We start from the raw sequence: 16,597 nt of genomic DNA on the forward strand, positions 1-16,597 counted from the left end.
GACGATGTGCATAAAATCCAGATGCGCTGCATCGATACGGCAGCGGTGATGCAGGTGTTGCGTCAATTTTCCAGCTGCAAAGCCAGTGCTGCGTCGATTGCACAGCCACCAACCAGGTGCTGAGTCAGAGCGGGTATCACGGACAACGGTGACACGGTGCTCGAGACTCACGCTGTGGCAATTTTGCTGCTGCGGTGCGAGGGCGAGCTGGGGCCTGCGGTGAAAGCAGTGGTCGGTGCAGGCAGCCGTGATGCGTCGATCTTGTACAGAAATGCATCCATTTTCTCTTTAGATTACCAGGTTACACTTCCAAACGCTCAGGAACTGGATTTGGCACAATTTGGCAAGTTGGGGCTCTCAACATTAGAGCCAAGGCACTGGTAGGTGAAGTGTTTGATGGCCTTCTTAACAGGAGGCAAGCACGCACAAGCCCTTGGAGCACAGCACAACAAAACAGGCAGAGTGGGAGTCTCTCCTAAAGCATCCAGCTCTTATTTCTGGCAGAATGCACTCAGTCCAGAAGTGTTCAGATTTTGGGGTGTCAGGGGTCCAATACTTACACCCCTTTCTGCCTTTGAAGTAGGCAAGCTTCAAAGTAAAGTATTAGTATGGCACAAGATCCTGCCTTTCGCTGACCTGGCTCCAGACACACTACATGAGGGTGGAGACAGCTTTGTGTGAGGACAGGCACAGCCCTATTCAGGTGTCAGTGACAACTTCTCCCACCACTATAGCTCAGGAAGGCCCATCAGCTTGGTGATGGGCCATCAGGAATTGCATGGAACACCTCAGCTTCCTTTGTGTGACTGTCTAGAGTGAATGCACAAGAGCTCAACTGTCAGCCAACCCAGACGTGTATTCTGCAAACAGGCAGAGGCATAGAATGGTTAAGCACGAAAACGCCCACGTGGAGGAGGGTCAAAACGGATTTGCATATGGCGCAGTCCGAACTGGTGAGGAGTGGTGAGCAAAAGAATGATGGATTGAACCCAGATATGTGCGACTAGGAGTGAATGTTTCCATTGTTCAGCATTCCGTCCATCATTTGTTCCTTTTGCTTTTGTCGCCCTAAGTGGGAAGGGTATGTCCAGACATGGGTCCAGTGCTCACTGCGCCACCAGATTCAAGTTAGTCTGGCTGATATGGGGTGAAGCCCCGAAACCGGTCCCAGGGAACTTGTTTCCGGTCCAGGGAGGACCTGGCTTGGCAGTTTGGACTGGACTATTGCCATGAGGAGCAGCGGTAAGACTGATTTGCATATGGCTGGGTCCAAACTGGGGTGTTGTGGTGAGCTAAATAACGATGGATTGAACCTAGATCTGTGTGACTGGGGGTGAATGTTTGCATTTTTCAGCATTCCATCCATCATTTGTTCCTTTTGCAGGTCCTCTAGTAGCATTTGATTTACTGGGTCTGGCCCTGGGCACACCTGGTGCACTTTACTAGGGACTCACTAGTAAATCAAATATGCCAAGCATGGCTAAACCAATCACCAATACAATTTACACAGGGAGCACTAGTGAGCAGTAGCAAAGTGCCCAAAGTCCTAAAAGCACCAAAAACGAAATGCAGAACACAGTCAAAAAACACATGAAGCCAGAAGCAAAAACACTGGGAAATCAGGCAAAAAAGATGCCAGATCTAACAAGGTATACGTGGGCCAAATCCAGTATGCTTTTTTTTTTCTTCAACAAAGGGGACAACACCATGCCCTTCAGGTTGCATCCTCATCTGCAAATGGCACCCACTACATTGCGATATATGGGTATCAACATTTATAATACACCAGGGGATTTCCGTGATGGCAACTTGGGCAGGGCAATGCAAACACTCCTCTAACATTTAATCTTCTGATCATCCTTGCCCCGGTTAGTGAATGGCCGTGCTGGCCTCGTGAAAATAGTTGTGTTACCCCAATTTTGCTAATCTCCCCCTCCTCCTTCCACGTTCTTTCTTTAGACAACTGGACTCGTCCCTGGTTATGGTAACATGGGAATCCATACGACATTAGGGTGTCACTTGCTACACTGAAACCAGTGGTGTCCGGCATAGCTCGCGGGTGGCGGGGCAAGGCGGGTTGAGCAGTGGTTTGAATAAAGAATAAAAAAAAAAAAAAAAAAACATGAGACCAGGTCCTGCAGCTCTGCTCCTGCTCTCCTGCGTCCGACTCCAGGAAGCAGGCAGCATTGTGATTGGTCTGAGCGCACCAGGAGCTAGAGGGGTTTTGATGTTGGGTATGCTACATTCAGTGTTTCACTGATTGTTATACCCTAGAGCTCCACCCTGTGGAAATACTGCTGTACATTGCAGATTTGGTATTTCACTCACCTTATGATAGTCAGGGCTTGTGGTTTAGGAGTCATGTTACTGTTCTTCTGAGACGTGTATACTCCTGTACGATGACACTGCCTTGTACCTCAAAAAAGTCTTAAAAAATAAAAGACTAAGTAACTTACCTAGATAACACTTTCTGTGGATACTCTAACTGCAGATTCCTCACCTTGTTGATCTCCGAAGTTCTCAAGACTGAGCACTGGCAAGAGCACCAGTAGCCTGTCGAGACTCTGTCCTGCCTTTACACAAGACGACAAAGTCGTACAGAGGTGCCAGCCCAGCACACGGACATCAGTTTATCTACTACATTATCATTAGTCTTAATAGCATAGAGACTAAGGGTCTATCAAGGATCCAACCAGTGTAGCCCTTATTGCCCTAAGAGGGATGCATTAGGGGGAAGTAAGTCTACAGGGTGATGGATAGCTACACATGAAAGTATGACACTACTTTCGGAAGAAAGGAGGATCATGTCATAAGAACGCTCACCACTTTCAAACGTCACCAGCAGCCACTGTGCAGAAGCATGGAAAATTAAGTGATTTTGGAATTAGCAAAGACATCTACTAAGGGTGAGCATCACGGTGGGAGGATACCCTGCACTACTTCTGCATGTAGATGCCACTCACGATCAGTGAAGTTGACGCCTGCTGAGTTGGTCTACTCTTATATTGAGTGAATCATGTGAATTGCCATCAGGGAGATGCAACTGAGTTCCAACCAATCATATAGCCTCACAGCCTCCAGGCATAAGGCATGAAAGCCCACACCACTCTTTTTACTGCAGTGCCACAAGACATTCGTTCTGTGTATCAGCACCTAGATCAACATTTTCTAGCTGGAAGGCAGAAAAGCGTTCAGAACAAAGTGGATGGCACATAGCTTCAAACAATTAATTTGGTTTTGCTGATCCATCTTATACCAGAAGCTGCCGATTTCCACCTGGTCCAGATGCCATCTCTAACCTACAGTAGAAGCATCCACCATCACCACGACTGAGAGAGAATGCACTGAGCTTCTTGGCTTAGTCTGTGGGGTTAGTTAAGGCTGTGGTGTGGCCCCCAATTCATCTTTTATATATTAATGACTTGAATACATTTTTTATCTCAAATGATAAAGACCAGCCAAATATTTGAACTAACCATTGAAGCCCTAACTCTATGTAGATAAGGCAGTTTTGCTCTTGCGCACCACGAATGATCCAAAGCTTTTAGAATCCACTTTTCAGAACGACAAACTTTCATAAACCACCTACCTTTAATCAACAAGAGGGGTAATTTTTAAAATATAACTATAGCATTGTGTGGTAGCACATTGTCATTTGATAGCACATTTCCCACTGAAATCGGCACTAACTTTGCATAGACTGTGGAAATCAGGTTTCTGTGAATACGTATAAATTGTGCATCACCAAGTAAAGTCTTGATTTGTTTTTGTTCTATTGAAATCTGTGTTTCCAGCACACTTCAGCATTACAAAAAAAGTGGTCCCCCGCATGTTAATGCCACCCCAGAGCCCAAGGGAGCAAGGGATCAGCTCTCAGTACAAGGGCCTATTGGGGCTTATTGTTCACGATTTAACATGTCTGTATTTTGAGTATGTTAGTTGCATGTGTATGACTGAAGTATGCAAGTCAAATAGATTGATAGGAATGCTTTTTTGCTTCGGTTTGTTCTCTTTTAAGGATTCATGACGAGTTGTCGGGGGTAAAATTATAATTACATTTATTGCTATTTGTTTTCTGTAAGGAAATTTATGTATTTGTTGAAAACAGACTGTTATATTACATACAAAAAAAAAAAAAGATGTTATTTTGACTTTAATAAATATTTACAAATATCCGACAAGGCTATGTGAGTTAACTATTCCCATGTTGACAAGCTCAATTCCTTTTTTGAAATACATTTTTTAGAGTTATAGAGAGACGTTTTATCCGAGTCAGGCGGTATTATTCCCCTTTTGTTAGGGTCCTTTAATATATTAACCGAGCTAAAGCCACTGTCCTACCAGATTGGTATTGATCCCCTCCTCAACTAATTACCAAGGGGAATGACATATGGGCTCAAAAACTATTTATGATTTTATCTTAGAATTTATTGTCTAGAGATCACTATATTGCTAACCTGGTGTCAGTTTATTGTACAAACTGCACAGGTACCAATATGGCTCTGGTGCTAGGTGACTTTTGTACCATGGATTCAGTTTCTTACATTAATGAAAAGAAATATTAAAGGTATGTTAACACAACATGGAGTATAACTGTAAAAAGCAGAAACCGAAACGAGTGACAAGGTCTCACCCCAACTTGCCACCAAAATCACTGTATAGAATTTATTACCATTGCGTAAATACACGTGTGAAATAAAATATACTATTTGTGTGAATGGTTTAAGGAACAAATGTTTACATAATGGAAAACAGCATACCTCTTTTTGCATAACTGACATCCATGTCTTTAAAGTGCACAACAACAACATCAGAAGACTTGAAAAGAATACTCTCTACAATATCTTCTCGTTTTGGACCCACACTGGATTCTGTAGTTTTTTTATGAGCTGCATCAAGCACCAAATCGCACTACAACCAAAGAAAGTTCATGATTAAATACAATTTTTATTTATGTTAAAAACCATTACAAGTATATAGTAAAATTACATTTCATGCTTTACTTTTCTTAAAACTATAAAACATGTACATAGATTATTATTATGATAATAAACAACATACAGTACTTGGTTCTTTGGGCTTAGTTGATGGGGATTTGGTTCTCCAATGCAGTGTCATTATAATTTCAATCCCACCTTGCCACGTGCAAATCCTACCACTAGCAAATATTTACTCAGGCCAAAGACTATCTAACATGTGGTGTCCCTTTTCATTACTCTTAAAGCTTCTTGATGTCTCCTAAATCCCAGTCTTTTAAATAGTGGGCAGATCCATTTCTTCATAATCTTATCATAAACCATGCAAATTAATTGCAACCATCAGATAACACTTCAATATATACTGGGGTAAACACAAATCGCATTAAACATTTACCGTTGAACAACCACACTGGCAAAATAAAACGCTGTTAAACCAGGCTGCAGATCACAGCTTTAACATTATTTATGTTTGGGGGGAAAAAAATAAGCAGTATAAATTAAATCACAAGCTTTGCGACCACAGACTCCACGTTCGCCAGGGGTGCACTTATATGGATTACGGCAGGGACACCTTTTGAGCGCACACATGCTGTGATTGACAAAGAACGGCGTTATGTCTTATTGAGAGGTAGACTGCTTGGCCAAGCCATTTATCTATGCCCCGAACCAAGACCAGTAGCGGCCGAGTTTTTGACGGATAAAGACGTCCAGACTAAGGATACCATTATGTGGCGATCGTTATGACGGCACCACCCATCTACATTAAATGAAATTACCATTGTCCAGAATTCATGATCAAATTAGATGTCGGATTACTATTCCTATAATGTGACACCAGGAATTCATATCCAATAGAACAAATCCTGTTCCCAGGCCACCAACCATTCTTCTGTCCTGATGAAGACCCACCTTTGATGCACACTAATTGGCACCACCGTACAGGGTCGAAACGTCGACGTTACTTGTCCAATGTTTCCATGCAATTCCACAAACAGAATTAGGAAATTATATCCTGCTGTGGTCTATGCGCTTGAAGTTGGATATGTCTGTTTATCTTTATGTATTGTTATTGTACATATTTGTGATATGTGAATTTGTGGTTGGTCAAATTGCACGGTGAATCACTAATTGTTTTATTTTGTACATGCTCCCTGGTTGGTTTATCCTGTAAATACTTCGGTGTTTCTATATGAACTTTGATACACTCCGTCCAGTAAAACGAATTCAATTTCTGCAACTCTGGCTTTATGTGTGTGCTTCGTTGTCCCTCATTGAATGTGTCTTTACGCATTGATTATTTGTATTAAATACATACTCAAATAAGTTTGTATGCTTCCCGACAGAACCACTGTGTTTTGCTTTCACTATAATGCCCAGGTTCTGAGGGTTACTGGGTTACCCCATTATCCTTAATGGCCGAACCAAGACCAGATGGAGTTTTTACAAACGTTGTCCACCCAAATGGCCTCAAAGGCTGCTAATGATCTCCTAGTGGGGGGAGATTATAACTGTGTGGCGGACGTTGTACTGGACTGCTCCACCCCCCCACCTCCCCACCCCCCCTTTTGCAAGCTGCACTTGCCATAGAATCGCGGAGGGCTCCAGGAATTTGATGGCGCACTGGGATGTGGCAGGCATCTGGAGGGCACAACGAGGGCTAGACAGGGACTTCACCTAATACTCTCATATATATCACCTGCATACCCGGTTGGATAGGTTTATTTACTCCACCAGGTTTAGCCAATGGGTGACGCACACCGAGTACCTGGGCCGTACGGTGTCTGACCACAGTCTGCTCCTGCTGAAGTTTAGACCCATCAGAGACCATCTGGAGATTCATACATGGAGATTTACCCCCCGTCACTTGACGATGCATGCTTTAGAGACACATTGGTGTACATCATTACAGATCATTTTGCTCATAATCAAGGCGCTGCCTTGTCCGCAGCAGTTGAATGGGAGCCATTCAAAGTAGTGCTGAAGGGACACTGCATGGCTCAGATAGTGGGTGTGACCTGGATGTTAAGCTGGATGATTTAGATAATGCGTGGGGGGCAGATGAACATACAGTCTAGGCTTAGTGAGGCCAGGGATCTTTAGAACACCACGACTACAAAGCATACATAGCGAGGGCACATGAAGGTAGACCTGGTAAACTACTTGCATGGCTAATTCAGCCAGAGTCTCAGGGGACACCTATTACCCAGGTCTGTTAGAAAGATGATATACCACTTTATGCACCTGGTGAGCTAAATGTGGCGTTCCAGAAATATTAAGAATCCCTATATGCGGGACTGGAACCAATGGGCGGCTTAATGACATTTCTAAACGGAGTGCCCTCGTGGGGAACGGGACCTAGTGGCCAGAGAGGAGCTGGGTGGCCCAGTATCGGTCGCAGAAATCAGGGCCGCCATCAAGCGCATGGCTAACCGGAAGACCCAAGGGTACAACGACCTCCCTGCAGAATTTTATGATGCCTTTGCCAGTTCTCTGGCCTTCCCCCTCCCCCTGCAGCTGAAAACTTTATACGTTGAGGCGTTCAAAAGAGGCTATCGAATAGTTTCTTACCTGTCGGTGTAGTTTTGCAGCTTCAAGATCTTTCTGGATTCACTATGCTGTGCATTATTCCGCGATCTGGTGGTTGGGTCCTTTTGTTTTTTTGGGGTTTTTTTGTAGCCCAGGTGGGCGTCGACGTCCCACCATTTGGTGTACCTCTCGTGACGTCAGCGTGCTTCCTGCGGAAGTCCCACCTTTGGGGCGCCATCTTTGGGTTCTTTTTTCCCTTCCTCTTTTTTTTAATTGTTTTTTTTAACCCTAGGCGTTAAGTAACTTCCTTATATATATCCTTTCAGTTTTATCTTGTTATTTCAGTCTTTGTCCTTCCACCCTTTTTTTCTCCTGCCTCATCTGCCTGGCGGAGGTGGGTGGGTTCGCTAGTGAATCCAGAAAGATCTTCAAGCTGCAAAACTACACCGACAGGTAAGAAACTATTTGTTTTGCAGCGTGAATCTTTCTGGATTCACTATGCTGTGCATAGATTTTGTAGCGGTTTGTTATCTCTGTGGCGGCTGGGTGGAAGATGAGCGTTGGTCTTTGAATACATGTTGAAGCACCTTCTGTCCTACTTGTGCTTCCGTGTTCATCTATATATCCACGCAGTAGCGCTTGGTGAACGTGTGCACCGAAGCCCATGTTGCCGCCAGGCATATGTCTTGAATTGGTGCATTTGCCAGAAAGGCAATTGTTGCTCCCTTCTTCCTTATGGAGAAGGCCCGTGGCCCCTCGGATAGTTCTTGCCCCACCTGTTTGTGGCAAAATTGTATTGTTAGTGCAATCCATCGTGCGATGGTGCTTTTTGTCACTGGTCTACCCAGAAGCTCGTTGCGAAGGACACAAAAAACTGTTTGGTTTTCCTGTGTTCTTTTGTCCTCTCGATGTAGTGCATCACCGCCCTTCTAGCGTCTAGAGTGTGCAGTGCCCTTTCTGCGCTTGTTGCTGGGTTCTGAAAGAAACCTGGTATTTGAATGGTTTGATTTAAATGGAATGCTGACACCACCTTTGGCATGAAGTGTGGGTCCGTTCTCATTACGACTCTGTCCTTGTGTATCTGGATGTAGGGCTCTTGCAGCGTTAGCGCTTGCAGCTCGCTTACTCTGTGCAGTGAGGTTATTGCCACCAGAAAGGCTGTCTTCACTGTTAGCATTTGGAGGGAGGCCTTGTGAATGGGCTCAAAGGGCGCCTTCATAAGTTCCGTCAGGACTATGTTGAGGTTCCATGCCGGAGGCGGCATCCTCTTTGGTGGCGCTATTCTTTTTGCCCCTTCCAGGAATCTCTTTACTACCCGTGACGTAAAGAAGCTTCCTCCTGTCTCACCGCGTGTGTAAGCTACGATCGCCGCTAGGTGGACCCTCAGCGACGATGAGAAAAGTTTCGCCTTCAGAAGGTGTGTGAGGTATCCAAGCACCGTTGATTCCTTTGTCATTTTATCTTGCAGTTTATTTTCGCTGCACCACATTGTGAACCTTTTCCACTTTTCGCCATAACATTTCCGTGTTGTTGATCTCCTTGCCTCCCGCAGCACTCGCATAGTGCTTGGAGGTAGTTTAAGGTGTGCGAACTCTATGTCTTCAGGAGCCAAGCTGCCAGTCCGAGGCTCTCTGGCTCTGGGTGTAGAACCTCTCCGTTCTGCATGGAGAGCAAGTCCTTTCTTTTTGCGAATTTGTGTGGAGGTCCCTGTGCCATTTCCACTATCTGTGAGTACCATGTCTGTCTTGCCCACTGTGGTGCCACCAGGATCATTATCATGTTGCTGGTCTTGCACTTGTTGAGTACCCTGTGTATCAGTGGTATTGGTGGAAAAGCGTATGCAAATGTCCTTGACCAACTTATCCATAGGGCATTCCCCTGGGATTGTTTTTCTGGTTGTCTGGATGCGAAGTTTCGGCATTTTGCATTCAGGCGTGTTGCAAACAGGTCTATTGTCGGTGTACCCCACCTTTTGAATAGCCTTTGCGTTTCCTGTCCATTGAGCTCCCACTCGTGGGATGCCGAGGTCTGCCTGCTGAGCCAATCGGCTTCCACATTGTCTTTCCCCGGTAGATCTATCGCCAGCAGGTCTATTTTGAGTGGGATGGCCCATCTCCAAATCTCTTGTGCCAGAGTTGAAAGGGGGAACGGTTGTGTTCCTCCCTGCTTGTTGATGTAGAACATTGTGGTAGTATTGTCCGTCTGTATCAACACTTTTTGGTTGTATAACTGCCTCTGGAAGGCCTTCAGGGCTAGCAGTACGGTCTTCAATTCCAGGTAGTTGATGTGTCTGACCGCATCTGCTGGAGTCCACAGACCCCTCACTCTGAGCTTGTTCATGTGCGCTCCCCATCCTATCTGGGATGCGTCTGTGGTAATGGTCACAGTTGGGCTTGGTGGTGTCAAGGGCTTTCCTATAGTTATGTTCTCCCTGTTCCACCATGCTATCTCCTCTTGCACTGCGTGCGTAACAACCACTAAATCCTTCCAACTTCCGTTCGCTTGTGACCATTGTTGTTGCAGCCATTCCTGGAACGGTCTCATGTGAAGCCGTACATTGGGGACTAGGTGAATGCATGACGCCATCATGCCCATGATCTTGCTCGCTGTTCTCACTGTCCGAGCTCGCCCCTTCTGGTAGAGACGCGTCTCCTTCAGCAGGGCTATTGTTCTCCTGTCGTTGGGCATGACCGTTTTGTCTAAGGTGTTGATCTGTGCTCCCAGGAAGATCTTCACCTGTTCTGGTTCCATGGATGACTTCCCCCAGTGTATCCAGAACCCCAGGTTTGTTAGTGTTCTTGTCACCCGCTCTGCGTGCTCCTCGCACTTGTCGCGAGTACTTGCTTTGATTAGCCAGTCGGCTAGGTAAGGATACACATGAATCCCTTTCCTCCTTAGGTATGCTGCTACTACTGCAAGGCATTTTGTGAAAACCCTTGGTGCGGACTTTAGACCGAATGCCAGGGTTGTGAATTGGTAATGATCCTGGTTGATGTTGAACCTTAACAGGTTTTTGTGGCGCCTGTTCATCGGGATGTGCAGGTAGGCATCTTTGAGATCCACGGTGGACATGAAGTCTCCGCCTTGTATTTGAGGTAGCACTTCTTGTAGCGATGTCATTTTGAATTTTTGCGTCTTTATGAATTTGTTTAGGAATCGTAGATCCAGGATGGGTCTTAGTGTTTCGTCCAACTTTGGGACCAGGAAGTAGTTTGAGTACACTCCCTTGTTCCTTTCTCTGCATGGCACTGGTTCTATGGCCTCCTTTTGGAGTAGTTGTAGCGCCTCTTCCTTGAGTTAAGCAAGCTCTTGACCAGAGCGTGGTCTTCTCTTTGGTTTCCTGTTTGGAAGTCTTTTCTCCAACTCTATGCAGTATCCGTACTGTATGACGTTGAGTATCCATTTGTCTGAGGTTATTTTTTGCCATTGTTGAAGGTAAAGTCCCAGTCTTCCGCCTACTGGTGTTGCATGCTCGTAGGCGTTTGTTTTGTGTACCCCCCTTACTGTGCTTAGCTTGTGCCTCACCCTTTGGGGTATACTGGGGGTGAGCATCTTCTTCCGTGCGCAGTCACTTAGATGAGGGTTGGTCTCCCCCTCTTCTTCTCTGGCCACGTCCGTTTCCCCTCCCGCGAAAGGACTGGCCTCGAGGCTGGTACTGCCAGTTTTGTTTCTGCTGTCCCTGCTGGCCGTGACTTTCACCTTGCTGTCCTTGCTGGAATGTCTGGTGTGACGTTTCCGGCTTGTTTCCTCCCCTTACGTAGGGTCTCCGAGCAGGGGTGCCTCTTCTCATCCCTCTGAACTGCAGGGCCCCCATGGACCTTGCCGTCTCATTTTCTTTCTTCAATTGGGTGAGTTTTCGTCCACCGGAGCACCGAACAGCGTCTCACCGTTAAAAGGGGTGTTCAGTATGTTGTTCTGGACCTCTTGCTTGAATCCTGAAATTCTGAGCCACGCCTGCCTCCTTTCAGTGATTCCTATAGCCATCAGTCTGCTCGATGTCTTTTGTTTGCTCTCACCATAGAGCGCTTGGTCGAACTGTTCAGACGAGAGGCGACCGGCTATGGCAAGATGGTGGGTTGTACAGAACATATTAACCCTATATATGCAGATGGCCTCTTACTGTATTTAAAAGATGGTTTGACGGGGGCACAACACGCGATGGCACTGCTGGATGGGATTATGCAGTACTCTGGCCTCCGAGTGAATAAGGTTAAGAAATGCTTTTTCCCCTGAGTCCAGATCATATGCCACAGGGTCTGAGCTAGTCCACTGCGAGGTTTAGGTATCTAAGATTCCAAGTGTTTCACTCTCAGGAAGACCTACAAAAAAGGAATTTGGGAGGTTCCCTCAGATCTCTTAAGACATGCTTCCCTTTCTGGCAATCACTGAAGTTGCACATTATGGAGCAGATTTCACTATCCAAAATGGTAACGTTACCACGCCTATGATATTTCTTCGCCAGCCTTCCAGGGAAAATCCCTGGATATTGGTTCCAACAGCTGGATACTATGCTTAGGGAACTGGTGTGGGATGGTGGCAGGCATAGGGTGTAATTGGAGACTCTTCACCGTCCCCCTGATGATGGAGGCTTAGGGGTCCCCGATTTTGAACTTTATTATATATTGGCTCAGATACAGTGGGTAACACACTAGCTGGCTGGTTCCAGACAGGAGGAAATGGGCCAAACGGGTAGATTCACTTAGCAAGAGGCATTTCTGGCTAAACACTTGACCAGGGGTGCTGCTATCAATGGCACTGGAATGTTGGAAATGCTGTCTGTGATGGACCAGCAGGAGACCACTGTACACACTGGTGCTATCGTTGGGGGGTTCCCTCATGGTGACCCAAGTAAGTTTTATAGTACACCGCAGCTGACCGAGTGGATGGAGGAAGGGCTCACCACAGTAGGGGATTGTTTTCAACAGGAGACACTGATGCCGCGGGAAGAATTAATGGAACAGTATGGGTTGCCCCTAGGCCAGTTCCTAACATATGAGGCACTGACGAGATCTTTTGGAGACTTCTAGTCTAATGGTAGGGAGGAACCCAAGACTCATGCAGTACTCCAGTTGATGTGGACAATGGATGATACACAACATTTTGTGAAATGGCTCTATAGAGCATTGCTGGAAATTACGTGAAGGCTACTTCTGGCTTTAAGAACTAAGTGGGTGGCTTTGTTGGGGCGTGAACTGTCAGACCGTGAATGGAGTATTTTTCTGGCATACCCTAAACAGATATCAAGGAACACGCAACTGAAATTTACCCAGTTTAACTCTGGAATAGATGACGCTGGGGGGTGGGGTGGGTGTTGCTGTTTATTTGTATCGCATTTCATCTTCTCCTGAAATCTCCTGAAAAATGGTCAAATTAAATTTATTTATCTTAATGCGGCAGTTGTCTGGGTCACAGAGCGCTGCGTCATATGTGATGTTTTGACAAATAAAATCTGTTTAAAAAATTATTTTTTACCCAGTTTAAATACACACACTCCTCATTTAACACCTCATAGACTCCAGGTCATCTATGGAGGGGGGCCGCGACCGTGCCCTAGATGTGCAGTTCTAGATGCAGGCTTTAAGCATATGACCTGGAGTTGCCACAAACTGTGCTTGGTTTTGGGGGCGGTGTGGCCTAAACTGACCTGTGGATTGGGCCGCCCACTTACCTGTTCCATCGACACTTGTCTGCTGGGATTATTTCCGAGGCCTAAGACGAAGAAGGTGGGCTCCAAATTCTTAGATTTAGCCTTTGTGCTGGCTAAAAGGCGCATAGCGCTTGTATGGAAATCAGAAGGGGGCCCCCAGTTAGAGACCTGGGTGCGAGATGTAACAAATTGGGCCTGGGCAGAAGAGAGAGCACTCATCAGCGAGGATGCAAGAGGAGTGCGTAAATGCCTCACTGCAGAACTGTGGTCTAAGGTAATGTGGAATAGGGAGGGAACACATGAGGACACAGACAGTATGGTTGAGGGAGGATGTGAAGACTATCATGGTAGCTCCTTGCAACATATGTCAGACACAGGAAGTACGAACTAAGTGTCCCTTTGAATTACACATGCAAGAGTTCACATTGCGGCCTGGGAGATGAAAACACATACTTAATCCTACTTCAGAACTCATGCCCAACGACAGACAACATATAATATTGGACAGGTTTATCCGATGGATGCCCCTCCCTTCTATACGCACCCCCAACATAGATATCCCCCTCACTATATAGAAATAGATTGATGAGTGACGGACTTGCATACTACGGCGAAGCACCTCCAGAAGACATGTACGTTGGTTATAATGGTTATTAAATGTTTGCTTTTTCTTTCATTCTTTAAATGGCCACTACAAAGGTTCCCCATACGAATTGGTATGGAGTATTATATTCTGATAAAGGGCCTTGTGCAATATCCTGGTACCCCGAAGGATGAGTATAGTGTGTTCATTATAATGGAGGGCAGTAGGCGATAGAGACAAGGCAAATATGGAGACCAATCCACTGTTTGGACACAATTAGAGACTGATGGGGGGTGAGGAGGTGGAGTAGATCCCCTTAGGCTGGAGACCTGCTTGAATGGTTTAGGCACTTGATGTCTTGAGACTTGTGATATTTAGCCTTTACATGTAGGTTGATGGTTAACGAGGGGTCCACACCCCTGCCCCCCCCGATTATCATGCTGGCTAAGTCCGGTGAACTATATTCCTGTGATGTGCATTGCTCATATTATAAAGTATATTAAAAAATGACAATAAAAATATGGTTAAAAAGCTGTAGAAGTTAATTAAAATCCCTTAATTATTTCTTCACTAAATTGTACACGGTATATAAGCATTTATTTGGACTATAGATGTGTATCTACATGTGTATTGCTTTTAAATGTTTTAAATATATAGATATTAGTTAGTTCTGCTTAACAAATGTACATGTTTCTTATATTATTCTATGTTTCACATGTATATGGGTGACTGCATAAAAAAGTAAATATGTTATCATAGCTATTTATCGACAATTGCTTCACTATTGAATTACAAACTCACAAAAAATTAACTTAAAGCACAGCAACACTTGAAATTCAGTTTATTAAATAGAGCTTGAATATACATAATTACCTTCCATATACATATATACCTTCCACGTACTTAAGTTTCTTTATAGTTATTACTTTACTTCTAATTCAGCATCTTCAATGCACTACCCTTTACCTCTCACAATATATCCTCTACCTCAACTCTGGAACTCATCTCAGACCTCATTCTACTACTCTTTCCAATGCACTACGGTATTTCTCACCCCTATACCTCTCTCACTATATCCTCTACCTCTACTCTCTCCCATCTCAAACCCCATTCTACTTCTATGATCCTCAAAATAACCCTTTCAAGGTGTAGTGAGGACGAGGTTATGTACACACATTGCTATGTTAGCATAAGCGTTTTAGAAACTAAATGCCATCTTGCCACTTTGCTGCTTTTGCACACGACACTACAGGTAGCTGTTATTACAAGTAAAACTGCTTGCTTTTTCTTCACATGAGAACGGTCTGTTGTTCACATCCCTACACGTGCACCGCGACCTTAGTCTGAACACTGTGTGCAGAAGCCGTCAAGGTCAAATAACAATGTATGCTGTTGAATTCAGGTTGATCGGCCCACGCTCTAGACACAACACACACACACACAGCTGCTAATATCTGAAACTCGGGTGTCTTTAATATTGCATTTGCATGCATGATTCAGACACTTGGAGAAAACCTTTCCAGACACAGAGAGCAGAGCTGATCCTGTGATGTGATTCACCTAAGCTGATCTTTGAGGTATGGGGTTCCCCATTCAAACAGAGACCTTCTATTAGTTTATAAAACTAGTTTACTAGCGAAGGGAGGGTGGTTCACAAAGTACTATAGGACTTGTTTTCCACTATCATTTTTTATATGATTTCTCCCTTCATTTTTTATGGTATTGTAACAATGCGGATGGCTTTATTTGTAATCATTTGCCTGCTTATATCAGACAAAGTACTGCACCTTAGAGCACGTACTTAAAAATAAACATTTTAAACTTTTCCGTGTCTCTGATTACTCTTGTTGTGGACTGATATGAGAATAATAACGAAAAGGTGTTTCTAATTCCCACCCTTCCTGAGAGTATTCTAAGTCGCTTGTTCTGGGTTGTCTAATCATTGGTAGCTTCGAGATGATACGGAGAACGAATGAGACACTGATGCTAGCCGGATAGGGGTTCTGGGTACTGAAGTGAGTTCTTTGGTACACCACAATTCACTGAGGTCCTGGTTTCCTGTGCATAGTTCTGTGCATGAGCAGAATCCCCGCAACAAAGGTGCTTCCCTCCTTGCATCATCTCATACCTCTTTTACTATTCAGTTCTTCCAAAAAAGCCTTTCTAAACCCTTCCGTCTGACTCTTCTCCCTCCAACTCCCCTTCACTCATCCCAGACCTCGCCCTACTGCTATGAACTAAATAACAGACTAAAATGTCCACTGCTCAAATCAAATTCATATATCCAAATACTAATTACCCACTAATCCTGTCTGGGTTCTGGAGTAGCTGCTACCCGCCGAAAAGCACCTCAACACCTAATCCGAGTTAGCAAGTGCTATATAAATGCAAACCCTTCCATCCTTCATACCTCCACTATCTTTTTTAATCCAAATAACAGACGAACATGTCCACAGCCCAAATTAATTTCAAATTTCCCTATACCAATTCACCACTAATCCTTTTGGGTTCCGGAGTAGCGTGCTACTCGCCAAAAAGGCGAGTCAACGCCTCGTCGGGAGTAGTAAGAGCTATATTAATTACAATACTGGGCGCCGTTCCTTTAGGGACAATTGTTAGTAAACCGCATTACTAGACCTTGCTTGATCTGGTATGATAACTGAACGGTACTGTAAATAAACTGGTATGATAATAATTCAGTGACTGGGAATGCTTGAGCCATCTAAAGGGATGTTAAAATTACACACAGGAATTTCAGCAGGGCTGAGTAACTTACTACTTAGAAGTGAATAAGAGTCCCATTGAGTTGGGCAACAGAAACGCTTTTAGTCCCCTTAATATTTTTGCATAGCTCCCATTTGC

At 44.7% G+C, this 16,597-nt stretch overlaps 1 protein-coding gene across 17 annotated transcripts in view; it reads right to left on the bottom strand.

Moving 5' to 3' along the window:
- ATXN2 (ataxin 2) overlaps window positions 1–16,597 on the bottom strand; it is a 1,509,788-nt gene that overhangs the window by 1,322,922 nt on the left and 170,269 nt on the right. For all 17 annotated transcript variants that reach the window (XM_085634791.1, XM_085634789.1, XM_085634788.1 and 14 more), the window contains one exon: window positions 4,761–4,911. In XM_085634791.1, the coding sequence (XP_085490917.1) occupies window positions 4,761–4,911 (151 nt within the window). The remainder of the gene's footprint in view (window positions 1–4,760; window positions 4,912–16,597) is intronic.

This window comes from Triturus cristatus, chromosome 11, assembly GCF_964204655.1.
Source record: "Triturus cristatus chromosome 11, aTriCri1.1, whole genome shotgun sequence".
Lineage (NCBI taxonomy): Eukaryota > Metazoa > Chordata > Amphibia > Caudata > Salamandridae > Triturus > Triturus cristatus.